The 21,569-nt window shown below is 38.0% G+C and overlaps 1 protein-coding gene across 7 annotated transcripts in view; it reads left to right on the top strand.

Moving 5' to 3' along the window:
• SMIM14 (small integral membrane protein 14) overlaps positions 1-19,860 on the top strand; it is an 83,567-nt gene extending 63,707 nt beyond the window's left edge. For 4 of the 7 annotated variants that reach the window (XM_076001198.1, XM_076001195.1, XM_076001197.1 and 1 more), the window contains 2 exons: positions 13,913-14,055; positions 15,892-16,433. In XM_076001198.1, the coding sequence (XP_075857313.1) occupies positions 13,913-14,055; positions 15,892-15,987 (239 nt within the window). In that variant the 3' untranslated portion in view covers positions 15,988-16,433. Of the gene's footprint in view, positions 1-13,912; positions 14,056-15,891; positions 16,434-16,502 lie in introns of those variants that run through there. The other 3 variants (XM_012753925.3, XM_076001194.1, XR_012918658.1) reach the window with 3 other exon arrangements.
• The last annotated feature ends 1,709 nt before the right edge of the window (positions 19,861-21,569 follow it).

Genomic DNA, 21,569 nt, shown 5'->3' with positions numbered 1-21,569 from the left:
TAATCCATTGTGGGGATGTACCAGTGTTTAAATGAGTTCCTTTTGTTGGAATCTTAGGTTGTTGATATACTTTTTGCTATTATAAACAATACTTAAACATTCTTTGTATGCAGTTGTTGAAGAGGAAAAATATTTTTTCCTTAACCCCTCAGAGTTCTTAGTTGGGACTCATATAACAAAAGACAGATTATCAAGAGAAAAACAAACAAGTTTATTAATGCATGCAGCACACATCAAGTGGAAGAAACCTCAATGAAAGTAATTCAAAGCAATGGCTTAGAATTCTGGCTTACATAGAGTCTTCAACAAAGAATGATACGTTTGTGGGAAAATGGCAGGACAAAGGAAAGAGTTTTAGGCTTCCAAGAATGGGAAACCGTGGGAAAGGAGGAAACTAATGGAGTAAGGTTTGTTTACAGATTCCTCTGGTGCTGTCTCTAGGCTGATAAGAGTCTGTAGAGCTGTCTCCAGTGAAGGAGAAGTTATTTCCTGGCTTTAGGCAGAAAAGAAGGGATAGAGAGAGATTTTCTTCTGTTTGCTGCGTCTTAGTTGCCTTCAGCTCAACCATAATTTTTATATCAAAGGCATATTTTAGAGTGACATATTCTGTTTTCCTTCACATATATTAAGGCTTTTCATAAATTGCCAAATTGCATTTACTAGTAGGATAGTTGCTTATGTTTGACATCTCTGAAGCAGAGCTCTATTATGTATATGAAACTCAAGCAAAACACAGTAAGGCAGCATTGTGAAGAGGCTTGTCATTACATAATCTTTATTACTTTGTGAACTGAGCAGCGCATCAGATTCTGTGAATATGTAGCACCTTAAGAGAATTAGGAGCTGCTAGAGTGCCTAGTGGAAAGTGGACATTCTGTTACAATGCAGTCTATTTGTGAAACTAGGTGCCCATGTGTTAGGACAATGGGTGGTGGTTCCCTCATGCCAGATTTCTTTATGTTACTTGTCCAGTAGCACTCATTAATCTACACTGTTTAGTTCGAATATTTGTCTCTGCAGGTCAAGCTAAAACCTGCTTTTCTAGTTGAAAATAATTTTATTGAATACCTATGGGAAAATAAATGTTTATTACATGTGTGATATTTGTGACTCTTGAGCCAGCCCCACCTATAAGGCAAATATACTTTTATTCCTGTGGATGAAATGTCACTTCCTAACTCTAAAGGTAAAACTTTAGAGCTTGACTATTCACTTAACTGGTTTGACAAGTTGGGTTTTCTCTTACCCCCAGTTCTTAGCATTTGATGACAGTCCTTTCTGAAAGCCATGTTTTTAAATGGTTTAAGCAGTAGTTTCCTCTGGGTGATAGAATTTCTTTTCTTATATTCTAAATTTGCTCCAGTAAGCTTATGCTTTTTTCTTAATATAATAAAATATATTTTATAGCTCTATATTTAGATATATATATATTACCATATTACTATCAAATGGAAAAAATAGGTTATTTTAAAAACTTAAATGATATTTGTTTCAGGATTATGAAAATTTGAGGCTTCATAATAATTGAAATAAGCCTTAAAAATGTGTGCTCTCTAGGGTCCTTTCATGACTGTTTGTTTATTTTTGTTTTTTTGAGGTGTTGTCCACGATGTTGCCCAGGCTGGTCTTTTTTTTTTTTTTTTGAGACAGAGTCTTACTCTGTTGCCCGGGCTAGAGTGCCGTGGCATCAGCCAGACTGGTCTTGAATTCCTGGGTTCAAACAATCGTCCTACCTTAGCTTCCTGAGTAGCTGATTTTTTTTTAATTGCTTATTTTTGTTCTTTTCTGCCTTTTATAACTTCTGTAGTTCTATTTTGTGTATGTTCCATTATTTTAGAATAGTGTTTAATTGTGATGTGAGAAATGTCATTTATCTGTTTAGTCATAGAACCAGCTGCTAGGTAGATTAAAGTTATTAAACACAGCAAAGAGTAAACAGTAGAGAAATATATATGTTCTTATTTTTTATTTATAGAATCTATTTGGGCTTTAGGAATTGGCACTGAATATGGTTTGAGTTTTTCTTTTTCTTTTTTTTAAATTTCAAAGTATTAAGAGGGTACAAATGTTTCAGGTTACATGGATTGTTTTTTGTAATGCTTGAGGTCCTGGCTATGAGTGTCACCCAAATAGTGTTCATTGTACCCATTAGGTTGGTTTATTCCCCTCCCCTCCTCCCCTCTCCTCTCTGGTTTGAATTTTTAATGTTGTGGTTTTGTTTGGGTGATTGCTAAAGACACCCAGTGGTTATTCTCTTTGGTAATTCTCTGATTTTTATTTTGATTATTCTTCTCATTGAAGCTATCCTTAAAAACAAACAAACAAACAAAAAGAAACTCTGTCCTTGACCATTTTTTTTTTTTTTTTTTTTTTGGAGACAGAGTCTAGCTCAGTTGCCCCGGCTAGAGTATAGTGGTGTCATCAACCTCAAACTCCTGGGCTCTAGCAATCTTTCTGCCTCAGCCTCCAAAGTAGCTGGGACTACAAGCATATGCCACCATACTCAGCTAATTTTTTCCATTTTTGATAGAGATGAGGTCTGGTTCTTGCTCAGGCTGATCTCGAATTCCTGACCTCAAGCAATCCTCCCACCTCACCCTCCAAGAGTTCTAGGATTACAGGCATGAGCCTCTGTGCCCTGCCTATCCTTGACATTTTTAATACATAGCATACAATTTTTAACCTTCTCCTTCTTTATGATAAAGTTTGCAATGTGAGGAATTATCTGTTTTCTTTTCTTTTCTTTTCTTTTCTTTCTTTTTTTTTTTTTTTTTTGAGACAGGGTCTTGCTTTGTTGCCCAGGCTAGAGTGAGTGCGGTGGCGTCAGCCTAGCTCACAGCAACTTCAGACTCCTGGACTCAAGCAATCCTGCTGCCTCAGCCTCCCAAGTAGCTGGGACTACAGGCATGTGCCACCATGCCCGGCTAATTTTTTCTTTATATATTACTTGGCCAGTGAATTTCTTTCTATTTATAGTAGAGACGGGTCTCACTCTTGCTCAGGCTGGTTTCGAACTCCTGACCTCGAGCAATCTGCCCGGACTTCTTACCTTCTAACCTTGGAATGCTCCAGGACTCAGCCCTTGGACCTCTTCCTTTTATACACTCACTCCCTTGGTGATCTCATCTGGTCTTATGGCTCATTGTGTGTATGCTGATGACTGTCTTCTGGACATTTCCACTGGGATGTCTCATAGGCGTCTCACTCTGACATTTCAGAACTGTTCCTCTTATGGTCTTTCCCCCAACAGTTAATGGCAGCTCTGAGAGTCGTCCTTTACTTCTCTATTTTTCACACTCTGCAGCCGTTGTTGGTTGTTGAGCAAGCAGTACCCTCAGGGTATATCCAAAATTCTACCACTTCTCAGAGTGGTAGAATGTGAAACCAGAGTTTCACATTAATGTTACCGCAGCATTGTTTGTAAGGAACAGAAAATTGGCTTAACAGCCTGTAACTAAAGCTGTTTATTTTATTTTATTTAAAAAACCCTTTTTTTTAGAGAGCCAGTTTCTCTGTTTCCCAGACTTGAGTTGAACTCCTGGGATCAAGCGATGCTCCCGCCTCAGCCACTCAAGTAGCTGTGATTACAGGCACATGCCATCATGCTTGGCTGTGATTAGAGTTCTTAAAAATTGTAATATTTCCTATCTTTAAAAAAATGTAAATATTAAAACAAATAGATCAATACTAATTTAGAATCTCTTATTTGATAAGCAGTACATAAACTTTATTCAAGTGGTGTAAATATGATATCTTTAGCATTTCATAGGATCTTAAAGTTGGAAGAGATTTTGGTGATATATTTTTTTTTTGTTTTACTAGAACCATTTAAGTAAAGAAGAGAATGCTTTTCATGCAGCCTAGGTTTCCCAAAAAAACGCTAAACTGAAATTAAACTCTTGGGCCCACTCACAGAACCCAGTTTGAAAGTACAGGTTGAATATTTCTTATTTCAAATGCTTAGAATCAGAAATGTTTCAGATTTCAGAATTTTTCAGATTTACTTACCAGTCATTCTAGTGAGTGTTTCCTTTGAGCGTCATGTTGGTGCTCAAAGTAGCATGTTTTGGAGCATTTGGATTTCGAGTTTTTGGGTTAGGGATAGTCAGCCTGTAATAGAATAACAGATCTATGTTACAAAACTCTGGAGATCACCCTTGGCCACACATTCATCAAATCATTTTGATTTTATGTTTTTAACATCTAATATATTGTTCCTCTCATCTCTGTTCTTCTGCTGGTAATGCTTTATATCTACATCATCTGTTGTTTTAGCTATGCCTGTATATTCTTACTTGGGCTTCTAGATCCCAAATTCACTTTTCTACAATAGCGCCATGGTTATCTTTTTAAAATTCAGACCAGATTATGACATTTCCCACATACTAAGCTTTCGTGTCACTTCTTCCTCATGACCTATATAAGCAGTTCTAACTTAACATGATATTGAAGACCTTTCACAGTCTAGCCTCATCCCTACCTCTCCTCACATCCACCCTGTGTGCTTGTGACATTCCCAGTATACAACAGCTTCTATACCTTTGCTCATATTTTTCCTCACTTCCCCAACCTGTGACTGCCAATCTGTTTTGACTATCGAATGCCTAATCATCCTTCACGGCCCCCCTCAGACTGTGTTACAGTTGTCTGTGATTACTGCCTTCCAGACATTGAACTTGTTCAAGTCAAGGACTCATTTGAATTCATCTTTATGCCCTTTGTGCCTGGTATGGTGTGTTTGAGATGATTTGATTGAATATGGAGTTCATTATTTCATACAGTAGCAGTTCTGTTAACAAATGTAGTTGTTGCATGATTCTTTTTTTTTTTTATGAGACAGAGTCTCACTCTGTTGCCCTAGAGTGCTGTGGCGTCAGCCTAGCTCACAGCAACCTCCAACTCCTTGGCTCAAACAATCCTCCTGACTCAGCCTCCCGAGTAGCTGGGACTACAGGCATGCGCCACCATACCTGGCTAATTTTTTTCTATGTATATTAGTTGTCCAATTAATTTCTTTCTATTTATAGTAGAGACGGGGTCTCGCTCTTGCTCAGGCTGGTCTCGAACTCCTGAGATCAAATGATCCTCCTGCCTTGGACTCCCAGAGTGCTAAGATTACAGACATGAGCCCCCACGCCCGGCCCATGATTCTTTATATTGAGATAAATTCTACTTCATTGTGATGTTTATTCATCTACAGTTTTGCTCTCTAGAGTGGTATAGAAAAAGTTTGCTCACTTTTCTGAAAGACTGCATTTTGGATAAAGAGTCATATGGAAACCAGTTCTATGGTTAACTTAATTTTAGAGTAAAAATCAGCTTGAAAACTGGTAGCTGTACAGAGATAGTGAAATTACTATATAGGACCAAAAGTTACAGGGTTAAAGCCTATTGTATTGCCCATTTTCACTGCTGTTCTATTTCTACTTTTCCCACTGGAAACCTGTATAAGTTTATAGACATAATTCCTCAGGATCTGCCAGCTCTTATAGCCTCTTTCTCTGCTCTTCCATATTCCTATTGTCCTGCAAAGTTAACAGCTTCATTGTGAATATTCCATTTGGCATTTTATTCATAATATCTCTGACCATCGACTCTACTCATGTTTGCTTATAACCAAAGACTTAATGCTTAAGCAAAGCAGGAAGTGCGATATTTTGGTATATAAAGTCCCTCCACATTTTTATGATTTGATATCTTTCCAGGCCATAGACTGAAGAATATTTAATTTCTTTTTTTCTTTTCTTTTCTTTTTTTTTTGAGACAGAGTCTCACTTTGTTGCCCAGGCTAGAGTGAGTGCCGTGGCGTTAGCCTAGCTCACAACAACCTCAAACTCCTGGGCTCAAGCCATCCTTCTGTCTCAGCCTCCCAAGTAGCTGGGACTATAGACATGCACCACTATGCCCGGCTAATTTTTTCTATATATTTTTAGTTGGCCAAATTAATTTCTTTATATTTTTAGTAGAGACGAGGTCTCGCACTTGCTCAGGCTGGTTTCGAACTCCTGACCTTGAGCAATCTGCCCGCCTTGGCCTCCCAGAGTGCTAGGATTACAGGCGTGAGCCACTGCGCCCGGCCAAATTTCTTTTCTTTTTTTTTCTTTTTCAAATTTCTTAAGGTAAATAGTATACACAGAGTTCCTAGTGAAGGGATAGATTTTATCTCCCCCATGTGATTATACTCTTTAATGTTTGTAAGTCCTAAAAAGTTATCACACTAGAAACTATAGTGGCCAGATCATTTAAAGGCCCATTGCCCTTTTATACTGACTCTAAAATAGCTAGTCTTGATGTTCATATTTGTTAACCACATGCAGTACCAGGCAGTTTGAGTAGGCCAGTCTAACTCTGGTTTTCTGCTGCTCTGAGGCTTCATGAAGAAGTGGGTCTTGTCATAAGGGACTGTGAATAATCACAGAAAGCCTACAGTGACCCCATTTGTGCCCTGTTCTTAAATATTTTAAGGAGTCTAAGTCAGTTCAGATATCCAGTGTCTTCAACCCCAGGCTTCTTTAGGCTACATTTTTTGTTTGTTTAATTCAGTTTACTTAATTTTTAACATATGGTTCAAAAATCAAAAAGTTAGTGTACAGTGGAAAGTTGTCTTTCTACTCATATTCTCCCATCTACCCAGGTCCTTTCTCCAGATATTATTAGCCTTCTGTGTATCTCTCCAGAGTTTCTTGGTGCATGTACAAATATCAATTATTTGCCCCCCCTCTTTACATACTTCACCTGCTTTTTTTCTGTCAAAAACACATCACATAGAGACCACATTTTTTTTTTAGTTTTATAGTATTACATTGTACAGATGTACCGTAATTTATTAATCACGTACTCTTAGCAGACATTTAGGTTTGTTCCCAATATTTTGTTAATAACCTTGCATACTGTGCGCTAGTCTGTTTTGTGCTACTATAAAGGAGTACCTGAGGCTGGGCTGTTTATAAAGAACTTATTTGGTTCATGGTTCTGCAGACTGTACAGGCATGGCCCCAGCATCTGCTTCCAGTGAGGGCTTCAGGGAGCTTCTAGTCAAGGTGGAAGGTGAAGGGGGAGCAGGAGTATGGTGATAGAAGGAGCAAGAGGGGGAGAAGGTGATGCCAGGCTTCTTTCAACAACCAGCTCTCAAGTGAACTCATAAAGTGAGAACTCACTCTCATCACTGAGGGGGACACCAGGCCATTCATGAGGGATCCGACCTCCTGACCCAAATATCTTCTGCCAGGCCCCACATTCAGCACTGGGGATCAAATCTCAACATGAGACTTTGAGGGGCCAAACATGTAAACCATATCATGTATTGTGCCCATTCTAGAGCCAATCTTAGTTTTGTGGGACAGTTGTTGGCAGAAAACATTGGCTATGACCAAGAGGTTCTACTTTAATTGTTTCAGCTATTATCCTTTATTCTGAGATGGGCTTTGAGTTTTCAGAGAATAAGGGTAAATGATCTTATCAAACCTTGAAGGTCAGGAAAACTTGTGTCCCTTTAGCCTTTTGGGTAGAGAAATCCTACTGAATACTATTATCCTTCAGAAATCTTACCTCATTTTTCTTCCTCCCCCTTCACCAGTCTACCTAGTCAGCAAGTGGTGTGCTTCTCCCATCCTGTTCCCAGTTGTGTTGTGACTTTTCTATTCCTGCTTCACTGTCTCATCTGGCCCCTTACTCACACTGGGACCCACCTGCACTCAGTCCTTTCTGTGCTCTCATCGATCCTAATGCTTACTGTAAGGGATGATGTTTATTCAGCACCTGCTGTGTCCTTGGCACTGTGCTAGCTACTTGTCATGTATTGACCATTTCAATCCTCATGACTGCTCTATGAGATGCTGGTAATGTTTTCACTTCACAGATAAAGAAATTGAGACACAGAGGGTGTTTTGTTTGAGACAGGTCTCACTCTGTTGCCCAGCCTGGAGTGCAGTGGTGCGATCACAGTTGTCTGTAGCCTCAAACTCCTGAACTCAAATGATCCTCCTGCTTCAGCCCCCCAAGTAGCTGGGACTACAGGTGCTGGCCACCATGCCCAGCTGAGGCACAGAGATTATATGGCTAAGAGGTGATAGAGTTAAACAACTGTGAGATGATCTCAGTTCTTAAAAAGTTTGTGACCTTTTTAGGAGAAATAAACCATTCCTTCAAACTAGAAATGCTACATGACTCCAGAGAAAGTGGAGGAAGTGAAGATTATTATAGGACAGAGAAGGATGTAAGATATAGATAAATAAATGGAGGTTAGTTGTAAGAACATGCCAAACAGGGAAATAATGAATAACCCAGAAGGAACAAGTTTGCATAGTTGGCAAATGCTGTGAGCTGAAGTAGCACTCACCTATCGTATCAGATTCATTTGGAAAGCTTTTACAAAATGTTGGTCTCAGGCTGGGCATGGTGGCTCACGCCTGTAATCCTAGCACTCTGGGAGGCCGAGGCGGGCGGATTGCTCGAGGTCAGGAGTTCGAAACCAGCCTGAGCAAGAGCGAGACCCCGTCTCTACTATAAATAGAAACAAATTAATTGGCCAACTAATATATATAGAAAAAATTAGCCGGGCATGGTGGCGCATGCCTGTAGTCCCAGCTACTCGGGAGGCTGAGGCAGGAGGATCGCTTGAGCCCAGGAGTTTGAGGTTGCTGTGAGCTAGGCTGATGCCATGGCACTCACTCTAGCCTGGGCAACAAAGCGAGATTCTGTCTCAAAAAAAAAAAATGTTGGTCTCTGACCCCACCCCTAAGCTGCTTGTGAACCAGGCAGTCAGAGGCAGGAGGGCCTCAGTGGTGCTGATACTGTCACAGGCGGTCTTGACGCCTGGCCAAGCCAGGGAGCCAGTAGCTATAGAAGGAAGAGGCGTGGGGGTAACTAGATCAGAGGATACATTTTCTGAGAAGTGGTAAGTGGTAAAATTAGATGAAGAGGGCCAAATCCTATGAGGAGAGGCCAGGCTAAAGAGTTCAGGGTTGAAGCAGAAGGCAGTGGAAAGAGAGTCACTTAGGTTTATCAGCAGAGATGTGTTAAAAGCAGTGTTTTAAGCAGACTTTTCTGGAAGTAAAATGCAAGAAGGAAAGGCTGCAATAGGAACCAAGGTAGGAGATAGTTACGGGGAATTAAGAGTCATATTATCACTATGAGAGTCTTTTTTTTTTTTTTTTTTATTTCTCCACATATGCCTAAAAGTGAGAAATGATCACTATGAGAGTCTTAAAATGGAGTAAGCATTTTTTTTTTTCCCAGGGATGCTTTGTTTAGAGATATGAATTAGTAAATTTGGAATCTAAGGTTAACTCTCGGAAGCTTCAGAATCTTTTACTTGTAAAGAATATTAAAAAAACAAGGAACCAGGCACAGTGGCTCATACTTGTAATCCCAGTGCTTTGGGAGGCAGAGGTGGGAGGATTGCCTGAGGCCAGGAGTTCAACTACAAAAACTTTTAAAAAAAAATTAGCCACATGTGGTGGTGGACACCTGTAGTCCCAGCTCCTTGGGAGGCTGAGGAGGGAGGATCGCTCAAGTCTAATAGTTTGAAGTTACAGTGAGCTATGATTGTGCCACTGCCTTCTAGCCTGGGTGACAGAGTGAGACCCTGTCTCTGAAAAAACAACAAAATCCTCAATCTCCAAATTGAATAACATAAGAATTGGCACTGGAGTTAGACTTCTGGTCTATACTACAATTTAGCATTTTATTTCTGAGAGAGACAGTATAAGAAGTGATAATATATGGAAGGTATAGTCATCTTTCCTTGATTAACTGTAAATAATCTAGTTTAATCAGTTATAAGCTTTTTTATCAAAACTCCTTTTTGAATCTGTGCTTTCTGATTTTACTGCCCACAGGACTAATATTAATAATTTTTAGTGCACCAGCTGTGTATGAAATGTGTCCAAAAAAAGAGAAAAAAATAAGTATAATGAAAAGATAATTAAAAAATAGTAATAATTTTCAGGAGTGTGTCTTACTGTGTGGTGTCAGAGATCATGACACAGCAAAGGGTTAAGAAGGCTCTGAAATGAGACTAACTGGAATTACACCCCACTTTTGCCACATACCAGCTGTATGACACTGGGATTAATCCCCCTCCTCCCAGTTTCCTCATCTATAAAATGACGACATGATAGTATCTACCATAAAGTAGGATTATTAAAAGGATTAAGAGAGGTAATGTCTGGTTCAAAGTAACCACTCAACTCTTAGCTAATATTTAATAATAAAAATAATAGTACAGGTTGAGTATCTCTAATCTGAAAATCAGAAGTGCTCCAAAATCTGGAACTTTTTGAGTGCCAACATGATGCAAAGGATTGAAACATTTCACATCTTGGATTTTCTCATTAGGGGTGCTGAACCAGTATGTATAATGCAAATATTTCAAAATCTGAAAAAAATCTGAAACACTTCTGGTCCTAAGCATTTCGGATAAGGGATATTCAACCTATGTTTGCTGTTAAAAAAGTCACTTTGACAACAATGCAGAGGACAGAGGAGGCAGGAGTTGATATGCGGAGGTCAGTTAAGAGGCCATTGCAACAGACCGGACAAGAAGTGATGGTAGCTTGAGCAACTGGCAGTGGGAGGGCAGAGCTACAAGTGGACAGAGTTAAATGATACTAAGAGGAAAATTTGCCAGAAACCTCATGATAGATTAAATAGAATTATTGAAAGAGAACAAAAGATGTTCTTTTAGGGTCCTGCCCTGAGCAACTGGTGTTTGGTGGGGATCGAGAAGAGTAGTAGGGCATGGGATATGCTTATGATTTTGTTTATAATACTGACGTATTGAGTATGGCAAGTGGGAGGTGGGATTTCTGCATTTTCAAGAAGCTGCCAAGTGACTCTAATGTACACCACAGTTTAAGAACCGTTGATGTAAAGAAAAAATAGAGAATTATTGATGTAGGTAGACAGGCAGATGTTTGGGTCTGAAGTTCAGAAAATTTGGATGTGGCTGAGTATAAGAGGGGTGCTTTGCATACAGAAGGTAAATGAATCCAGAGATGAGGAGAAGAATATATAGAACAAGAAGAGAAGGGAACTTTAAACTGACTATGAGGAATTCCAAAATTTTAAAGCCAAGAAGAGGAAAATAAGCATGTAAAGGAGCAGCCAGGCAATGATAATGGCACAGAAGACCAAAGAAGAAAGTATTTTATAAAGGAGAAAATGGGTTAGGCACCGTGGCCTAAGTCTGTAATCCTAGCACTCTGGGAGACTGAGGGAGGAGGATCGCTTGAGTCCAGGAGTTTGAGATCAGCCTGAGCAAGAGCAAGATACTGTCTGTACAAAAATCAGAAAAATTAGCCAGGTGTGGTGGTATGTGCCTGGAGTCCCACTCGGGAGGCTGAGGTTGCTGTGAGGTAGGATGACGCCACTGTACTCTAGCCAGGGTGAGAGAGAGAGAGAGAGAGACCCTGTCTCAAAAAAAGAGAAAATAATGAGGACTAAAAATTACCTGTTATAGTTTAGTTTTTTTTTAGACAGAGTGTCACTTTGTTGCCCAGGCTACAGTAAAAATTACCTGTTAAATTTAGCAGAATGAAGGTGTTACTGGTGACGTTTTCAAGAGATATTTGTTGTTGGTTTTTTTTTGAGACAGAGTCTGGCTCTGTTGCCAGGGCTAGAGTGCCGTGGCGACAGCCTACCTCAAACTCCTGGGCTCAAGTGATCATTCTGCCTCAGCCTCCTGAGTAGCTGGGACTACAAGCATACACCATCATGCCCGGGTGATTTTTTTCTATGTATATTTTTTGTTGTCCAGCTAATTTCTTTCTAGTTTTAGTAGAGATGGGGTCTCACTTTTGCTCAGGCTGCTCTCGAACTCCTGACCTTGAGCCATCATTCTGCCTCGGCCTCCCAGAGTGCTAGGATTACAGGCGTGAGCCTCTGCACCTGACCAAGAGATATTTGAATGATTATGGAGGTAGAAACCAACCTGAGGAGTGAATGGGAGGTAGTAAAATGTAGGTAGTAAATGCAGACAGTGCATAGTAACTCTGATAGTGTTAGCTTTGAGGAGGAAGACAGGGTGATAGCTAGACGGGAAAAGGGATTGAGTAAGGGAGGACATTTTTTGTTTTTTTAAAGATGGGAGAAACTTGATTAAGTTTAGATAATTATGAGATTACTCCAATGGAGAAGAAGTTGTAGAATGTAACAGGAGAGAGGAGGATGGATAGAGCTGTGCAAGAGCAAGGGGTTCAAAGTAGAGAAACTGGTCTTAGTTATGAAGGTGGGCAAATTTAGTGTAACAGGAAGGATCAAGGAAAGGAATGGCTATATGGATATAGAACAAATGGATGCTGATGCAGTGTGTGATATGTAATACAATTTTGGTAACCCTGAGTACTGTGTTAGGGAAGTGTGACTAGGGTTGCAACAGAGGCTACATTCCTATTTAGTCTTCTCTTGGGCCAGCTCAGCTCTTAACTTCACTTTGTCCCCTTTGGTCACTAGCCCTTTGGCCTCAGCAGTGCTACGGATCCCCTTTCTTGGAACTGAGCCCTGGGCCCACGGACCCCAATGCAGCGTATCAGCTTAATTTCAACATCTTATCTGGATTTCTTTTACTTTGTCCTGTTGCAGGGAGACCAAAACCAAACAGTTGTAGTCTTGACAAGCTATTTTAGTAACTGCCTAGAGTAGTAACTATGTTTTCCTCTAGAAATCCAACCTGTAATTTTTATTTCTGAAAATTGAGTTTTCTAATACACTTCAGTGAAAAAAAATCTACATTTTATTTTTTCAAAATGTGTTAACCTCATGCCATAGGCCAAGCACTTGTTACCTTAAATTAAGTAAGAAGTATTTATGGCTACCTCAAAGAGTCAGGAAAGACTAAGATACATACACACACACACACACACACACACACACACACACACACACGCAGCCTTATCTGATTTTTTTCTTTTGATAAATGCATAGACTTTTAAAATATCTAGATCTATGGCTCACGCCTATAATCCTAGCACTCTGGGAGGCCGAGGCGGGCGGATTGCTCGTGGTCAGGAGTTCGAAACCAACCTGAGCAACAGCAAGACCCGTCTCTACTATAAATAGAAAGGAATTAATTGGCCAACTAATATATATAGAAAAAACTAGCAGGGCATGGTGGTGCATGCCTGTAGTCCCAGCTACTTGGGAGGCTGAGGCAGCAGGATTGCTTGAGCCCAGGAGATTGAGGTTGCTGTGAGCTAGGCTGATGCCACAGCACTCACTCTAGCCTGGGCAACAGAGTGAGACTCTGTCTCAAAAAATAAAAAAATAAAATAAAATATCTAGATCTGAAATCAACTTCTTTTCATGTAAAAGAAGGCCAAATTAATTCTTCTTTGGCCGAGAATATAATTAAAGGGGTCTTTTAATTTATATGTTATTCAACCCAGATGTTCCTTTTTTCTTAAGGCCCTGTTTTTTCATGCTGCCTCTATAATTAAGATGCAGATATTTTTCTCCCCAAAGCAGAATGTTTTTACTGTATATCAGGTAGTCTTAACCTGGTTTCTGTAGATCCCAGCAGATATTGGTGGCTTTATGGGTCCTTGAACCTTCCAGAATTATATGCAAAATTGTTGAATGCATATATGTGGATTCTTATACTAGAAAGCGTTCTTAATTTTTATTAGATTCTCAAAAGATTCTGTTATTCCAAAATATTAAGAGCTATTATACTATTAAAATCTTCATTTATTAGGCTTTGGTTTATGATTATTTAACATCATTTACCATTTAGATTTTCTCACTGGAGGAAAGGAAAGTTGAGGATGTACTACTTCACAATTGTACTTCTCTAATTTATTGATTTTTATATTATAATTTTTGAAGCTGAAATTTAAACATTAGAATTTTTTTATGTTTAACAGTATTATAGTCATGTTACAATTTTTGTTATAAACATATTTTTTGTTTGTAGTACCAGGACCCTCTGGTGATAATGGCATCAGTGTTACTATGATCTTGATGGCCTGGATGGTTATTGCAGTGATCTTATTCTTACTGAGACCTCCTAATCTAAGAGGATCCATCCTATCTGGAAAGCCAACCAGTGCTAATAATGTAAGTGTTGTAGACCATAAATCCTTTTTGGGTAGGAGCATGTATATGGCCTGGGGAGGGAGAGGACTTTGTTTTGACTGAAATAATCAAAATTGGCAAGAGGAACATTAAACTCATGGAGTAAGTTCTTCCTGTCAATATAGGAAATCTTGCAATGCCAGATGACTTAATATTTGTGGAGTTATATATAGAAATAGGCATACACTAGTAGCCCCAAAATAATTTTAAAATGAATTCCAATCCTTACTCCCATGAGAAACATCAGAAGTGATCTGTTTCATAATCCACAGCAATATTGCTCAAATGTCAGTCCTGCAGTGCCCAGTTCTCTGCAACTCACAGTGATTGAGGCCCGTGCACTCTTGCTAGCTTTTATCCCCTTCTGTCCTCGCTATTAAATACAATTGAAGCACTGAGCCTATCTGGCTAAGTCCTTTTTTCTTCTTGTTTTCCCATCCTGTTTCTTTCAAACCCATTTTCCATTTCTTTTTTTTATTATTATTATTTTATTTTTTCACATAAAATTCTCTTTTCAACTTTTGGGACATGTGAACCCATTTTTCATTTCTGCATCATAAGAAATCAGCTGAACTGGCAAAAGGAGAAGTAGGAATTATTCGTTTTTGGGGGGATTTTCTTTTCCTTTTTTTTTTTTTTTTTTTTTTTTTAAGCAGAGTCTCACTCTGTTGCCCGGGCTAGAGTGCCATGGTGTCAGCCTAGCTCACAGCAACCTCCAACTCCTCGGCTCAAGCGATCCTCCTGCCTCAGCCTCCTGAGTACCTGGGACTACAGGCATATGCCGCTATGCCTAGCTAATTTTTTTCTATATATTTTTAGTTGGCCAATTAATTTCTTTCTTTTTTTAGTAGAGATGGGGTCTCGCTCTTGCTCAGGCTGTTTTTGAACTCCTGAGCTCAAACAATCCACCCACCTCGGCCTCCCAGAGTGCTAGGATTACAGGCATGAGCCACTGATCTCGGCCATTTTCTTACTTTCCATGTACAGCTTTATTAGTTTCATATCAAAGAACAACTTCTTTAATATTTGGAGCTAAAGAAATTCAACTTTTAATAACCTGACTTAGCCAGGTGTGGTGTCGCATGCCTGTAATCCCAGCTAGTCCCAGCTACTCAGGAGGATTGTTTGAGCTCAGGAGTTGGAGGTTAGAGTGAGCTGTGATCACACCTCTGCACTCCAGCCTGAGTGAGATAACAGAGCAAGATCCTTATCTCTAAAAAAAATAATAATAAGGCTGGGTGCGGTGGCTCAGGCCTGTAATCCTACCACTTTAGGAGGCTGAGGTGGGAGGATTGCTTGAGGCCAAAAGTTCGAGACCAGTGGGAGCAACCCCCATCTCTATAAAAATGGAAAAATTAGCCAGAGATGTTGGTACACATCTATAGTCCTAGATACTTGGGAGGCTGAGGTGGGAGGATCACTGAAGCCCAGGTATTTGAGGTTAACAGTGAGCTAGGCTGACACCACTGCAGTCTAACCCAGGCAATAGAGCAAGACCCTGTCTCAAAAAACAAAACAAAACAAAGAACAAAAATAATAATATACTATGCGTTGAATAGTTAAAAAAAAATAATAATCTGACTTAGAAGCCATTAAAAGTGACAGAAATATTGAACTCCCCTGGACCTTGATTCATGTTAGGCCAACAGTTCTAGGAACAGCAGTTCCACTGTCCTAGGAATAAGCAGGAAAACATAGTGACTCTAATGCTCATTAGAAATATTGATCACCTTCAACTAGGGCCTTCAAATGTTATATCGGGGTAAATAAATAAAATCTTCCTGAAGATTCCTAAACATTCTGATCCTTCCTTTACAGTTCACATGCTCTCTATTGCAAGTGACAAAAGCCAATTCAAACTGGTTTGAAACAAGTGGCTTTATTGGTTGGCACATCAAAAACATCCAAAGGTAGGGTCAGTGATTAGGAAGTTGAACAGTGTCATCAAAGACCTAGTTTTTTTCCTCATACCATCAAGCTTCATTCCAAGGTGGGCTCCCCTTAGGGTCATAGGATAACTGCCAGAAGCAAGTGGAGCCACATGATTCCTCATTGACATTCTTCAGTAAGAAACAAAAGTACCTAGCTTCACTTTGAATGTACAGTAGTACTTTGCTCAACCAATCACTTTAAAAGGGGGAATGAAAATACCTTTATTGATTTGAAGATAACCCCTGGAGCTGGTAGGGAACATCACATCACTGTTACCCAAATTCCCCTTCTTTCATACTATACGAAATAATGAGACAAAGGAGAATCACAGTTTATCTAGTGTTCCCTTGTGTAAAAAAGGTATAAAAAGTCCAAGTCAGTATATAGTTGGGAAGGGAGGGTGGAGCACATTATTGCTCATTTCTTACTATATGTGTTAGATTGTTGCACTGGGATTTAAGAAGTCAATTAAGTAATTTCTTTCTTTCCAATGCCAGGGGCAGGACCCACCAGCTCCTCCTGTGGACTAACTTTGTGTATTGGAAGTGAAAATAGTTAACACCTTGCACGACCAAACGACCAGGCGAACCAAGAATACCAGAGTACTCTTAACCCCATTAGAAATGTTTTTCCTTTTGCATCTGCAATATGGGATGGTATTGTTTTCATGAGCTTCTAGAAATTTCATTCGCAAGCTTATTTTTGCTTCCTGTGTTATCACCATTCCTATTTACAGTGTATTTGAGTAAATGATTATATTAAAAAAAGTTACATGGGGCTTTTTTGGTTGTCCTAAACTTCAACATTCCACTCTTTCTGTTTATAACTGTGATCATAATTTTTGTGATGATTTCTGGCTTGATAGAAGGAAATTTGAGAGCTCTACATTTAAATATTTTAAATAGTTTTGATAGGTTTTTTAATTGCTTTTTATAAATAAGGTATTTATAAAGCTATTTGGAGTTGTCTGAGATTGTATGAAAGAAAATTAGAACCACACTGTATTTACATTTTCCTTGGTAGTTTATTTGTGGATGACAGTTTTCTCTATTTCTTGGGACTGTGGCAGCTCTTGGAATATTTTACAAATTACAGCTGAAATCTGTATCATCTATTATAACTGGCCTGTGTGGCTTAGGAGGAGAGAAGAAATGAAATGGTTTTTACTAATTTTTCTACTCCTATTAAAAATGTCTAATGTAATGAAAACTTTAAATAAACATGATTGATCAATACGGTGGATGATTTACAGTCCATTATCTGACATTTGTAAGCCACTGTACACTAGCCTTACAACGTTTATGAGAGGAGGAAAAAATTAATTCTTTCTGACTTTGCCCAATATAATCTATACAGTAATAATTTAAGCTATAATTTATTTTTAAAATGAGTGCCTCTTGGGAAGCTGCTTTTCTGTTCTAACACTTCATTGTTAAAATGAAACTGTCTTAAAGCTGCATTAGGGCCTGTTAGGTTACTGACATTTGAAAGCCTATTTACTTCATTTTTTTATTTGAAGAAAAATTTTGAGGCTTTTGTTATCCTTTTGACTTATAAAAATTTTTAATGAATTCTCGGTTTATTCCAAGGGAAAAGGAGGAAAATGAGAAACAAGCAAGGATCCTTATATCATTCCTGTTTAGTAATGGGATGGATTGGCGTGAGAAGGAGCATTAATAATATAAGCAAAATTTTCAAGTGTATAAAAAAGTAAAACTTGCATTGTTTTGCTTGGTTTGACAAAAAGTGAATACAAATAGCATTTTAAAAGTCTGCGTGACCTATGTGGTTATAGAATTTTTTCCTAGCAAGTGATTGCAGATGATTTTTGGGAACTAAAAGATATTTTGCTACCAATGTAAGGATCTTTTTCCCTTAAGTCTAGCTTTTCACTGTGTAGTCTGATAAATTGTATGAATTAAACAAACTTCTTTGTATCACTGTACTATAATAGTCTCTGATACAATGGTGTGACACTCATAGGCTATATTTTCCCTTTATTGTGATTGCATTCTAGGCCACAAACATTGTTAAGAGCATCATTTCAGTATATAATCCAATATTGACTGCTTGAATTTCTCCTTGTGCATCTTGGCTTTGTGCTCAACTTTTTGAAATAATATTAATATAAACAACTCTTAATTATTTGTGCTAATAGAGGGGTAACATATCACAGGTAAGTTAAATCCTGGCTAAACGAATACCACATAGTAAAGGTTTCCCCTTCTGCTGTGGCCTGGAAGGCCTCTTAGCTCCATAGCTGGTAAAGTACTTAAAGCAGAAAGGGCCAGAAAGGGCTAGATTTAGATGGAGCTAAATCCCTATAGCATTCTGTTTTCTGCCCTTGCCCCTTGAACTTCGAAGGCTTACCCATATATCTTCATAACCTATTGTTCTCTGAGCTGCTAGAAAGCCAATCCCTGGTGGAGATACTGATGTAGCCATTGAAATCTGTGGCTCACAAATAAATTGAGAATGGCTTTGGTTGAAGAAGTGGCCAAAACATGGATATAGAATGTCTAGTATTAGATACTTGAACATCAAAATTCTTATTCCTGGTTCTTTCTGACACATACACTTAATTGACATATATTAGCCTTTTCCTATATGGACCATTTAGTTAGTAACAAATGTTCTTAGCGAAGTATTTAGTCTTGAGTTTTTTTGCTTGTAAAATTTCTCTGCATTCCTGAGAATAGTGCACTGCACATAAAGTATTCTTGTTAACCTGACTAGTAATTTATATTATTCTATTTAATTAAAGTGTCTACATGTGGCCTTTTTATTGAGTACACTCTTAAATCATTACTTGGCTTGTAAATATTCACCCAAACTGTGGCTACAATTTTTAAAAAATAATCTGGAGAAAAGGAAGATAAAGCTTAAATTTTCAACACTTTTGGCTCTTAAACATTCCACAAATGCCATTAAGAGTTTATTTTGAATTAATTGGCCAACTAAAAATATGTAGAAAAAATTAGCCAGGCATGGTGGCATGTGCCTGTAGTTCCAGCTACTCCAGCTACTTGGGAGGCTGAGGCAGGAGGATTGCTTGAGCCCAGGAGTCGGAGGTTGCTGTGAGCTAGGCTGACACCACGGCACTCTAGCCCGGCCAACACAGTGAGACTCTGTCTCAAAAAAAAAAAGTTTATTTTGTTTTAGAGTCATTTAATATTCTTTTATGTAAAATAATGGTGGGTTTTTTTGTTTGTTTGTTTTTTGATTTTGTTTTCCATATGGAAAAGGTTAACATTGGAAGTGTTCATAGTAAAAGATTTATCATGTTATCTGTCCAAGCACTATCCCATAGTCAGTGTAACTTGAAGATATTTTTCTGAAATAACTGTTGAATACAGCTATTCCATGGCTACTTTTAGCATCCTTGTGGTATGTGATGTGATAGTGTTTATGGAATTACTAATATCTTAAATTTTCAAAGGAACCTGGGAAATCTGTCACTCTAAATGAAAGTCTGTCACTCAAATGAGTATGTGCTCAAATTTGAACAGCTCAGTTTAAGACAAAACAGCAACCGGAAGAAGGAAAAATGAAGAGAGTTTACAGCTAATGGATTAAATTTTTGTTGTTGCAATAGTAAGCTTAGTCTTATAATATTTCAAAATGAAAAAATCGTATGTATTTGTTACCATGTCTGAAGATTACTTTGTTAAAAGCAAAAGTGGTCATGTGATATACTAATGTTAATTGCTGTTTTTATATTTTAAATTATGCCAAACAAATCATGTCTGTGCCATCCAGGGTTTATTGTTAATCTTTTACTGAGTACTTGGATTGGGATAAAGGGCTTGTACTATGCACTTTTTATTAATGAATAAATAGAAAACATTAGTAACACTCTTTGTTTTATGTTTGGCTTTTGTGGGAAGAGAAGCAAGCATCTTTTGCTTAGATGTTAACATCCTTTATTAAATGTTTCTTTGTAAGATTTTGTACCCCTAACTAAAGACATTCCTAAGAGAGAACTGAAGTTGTAAGAAAAGTTCTAAGAAAAATATATAATAGCAGTATGTGGATAGTATTCAGAAGTAGAGATTCTAAGACTCTCTAGGAAATTAGATTACAATTATTAAATCATTTCTTTGGTTCTTTTTTTCCCCTAGAATATGGTTAAGATATGGTCAAGTAGATACTTGTTTGGCTGGAGGGAATAATATCCACGAGTAGTAATTATTTGAGCAGATGTATCTTACTCAAAAGGAGCTAGACATATAAATGTATTGAAAACACACAAAAGTGAAAATTTGCTTTTGTTCTGTGACCTGGAATCTGTCCAGGCAATAAAGATCATTAATACCCACATACATGTACAAATGGTAAAATTGCTCTGGCATGGTCTGATCTCAGTGTCTATGTGATAAGTGTTATTTAAAATAGCAAAATTTGTGAAACACATAATTCCCTGGAGACAATGATTTTTTTTTATGATTTCAATCTAAAGATTGTCATGTACATGTCAATGCATATCTGAATCTCCAGTAAAACTGTTAAGTTTTTATTAAATGATTCTGCAATACCAGTTTTTCTCCCAGGAAATGAAATTCAAATAAAATAAGTTGTTTGCTTCCTGCCATTTTACCTGATGATTTTTTCAGTCTGGATCTCAGTTTGTTGTTGGGTTTTTCCCCCCAAAAGATGTTCCATAAACACCAACCATGATTATCTTTCACGCACAGATGTTTTAAAACTATAGAGTTACCTAAGATTTTCCCATTAGCTGCTTGTAGAGAAAGTTAGTATGCATATCTTTTGTCAAACAAATGGACTATGTTTGTTCAATAAACATTTCAACAAATGTTTATACTTCTTAACTGATTCTGTATGCTTTAAAATGGATGTTATTCAAAATTAGATTATGGAAACCATTTTAAATCATCAGATGCCAGATTAAGATTTCTGTTGAAGGTGGGGTGGGAGAGATTTGGGAAAAGTAAGGATTATATAGGGGTGGAAAACAGTATGTATAGTTTAAAGAATAAAGCAGCTTTCATATTAATACATTTTTTACAAAAGCATTTATTCCCTTACACAAATCTCCACTTATTTCTAGGAAATTTAGGAATGAGAAAAATATTTGCAATCTCTGCAATGTCAAGAGCCTTTACCTCCTAAGTATCTGGCCCTGCACTGTTCACAACCTCAGACACTCAGTCTATGTCTTGATGATTAATGGTTTTGAATTGCATTTTTTATTAGTTTTGAAAACTTGAGCAGAATTAAAGAGCATATATGCCACATAAGTTCAGCATTGTAGAAAAAGTCTTGTGTTTTTTTAAAGCAACGAATCTGCTATACAGACACTTGTTAATTCAGTAAGTGTCAAAGGGAGAGGCATTTTATATACAAAAGGCGTCGCTGACCCTGGGTTGAATGCAGCTTTCTATGACAACCAATTAGTATGTAAACAAATTTTGGAAGTCTGGATGTACTAAAGGAGATTCCTTACAATTATTCAGCTAGGACAATTTTGTGGTTACAAGATACAGGCAGACATAAACAGAGCCTATACTCTCAACAAATGGGTTAAGATTTATATTCTTGCAAAT

Source organism: Microcebus murinus, chromosome 3 (assembly GCF_040939455.1).
Source record: "Microcebus murinus isolate Inina chromosome 3, M.murinus_Inina_mat1.0, whole genome shotgun sequence".
NCBI lineage: Eukaryota > Metazoa > Chordata > Mammalia > Primates > Cheirogaleidae > Microcebus > Microcebus murinus.
The sequence above is the reverse complement of the archived record's forward strand: the minus strand, read 5'-3'. Positions and strand labels throughout refer to the sequence as shown.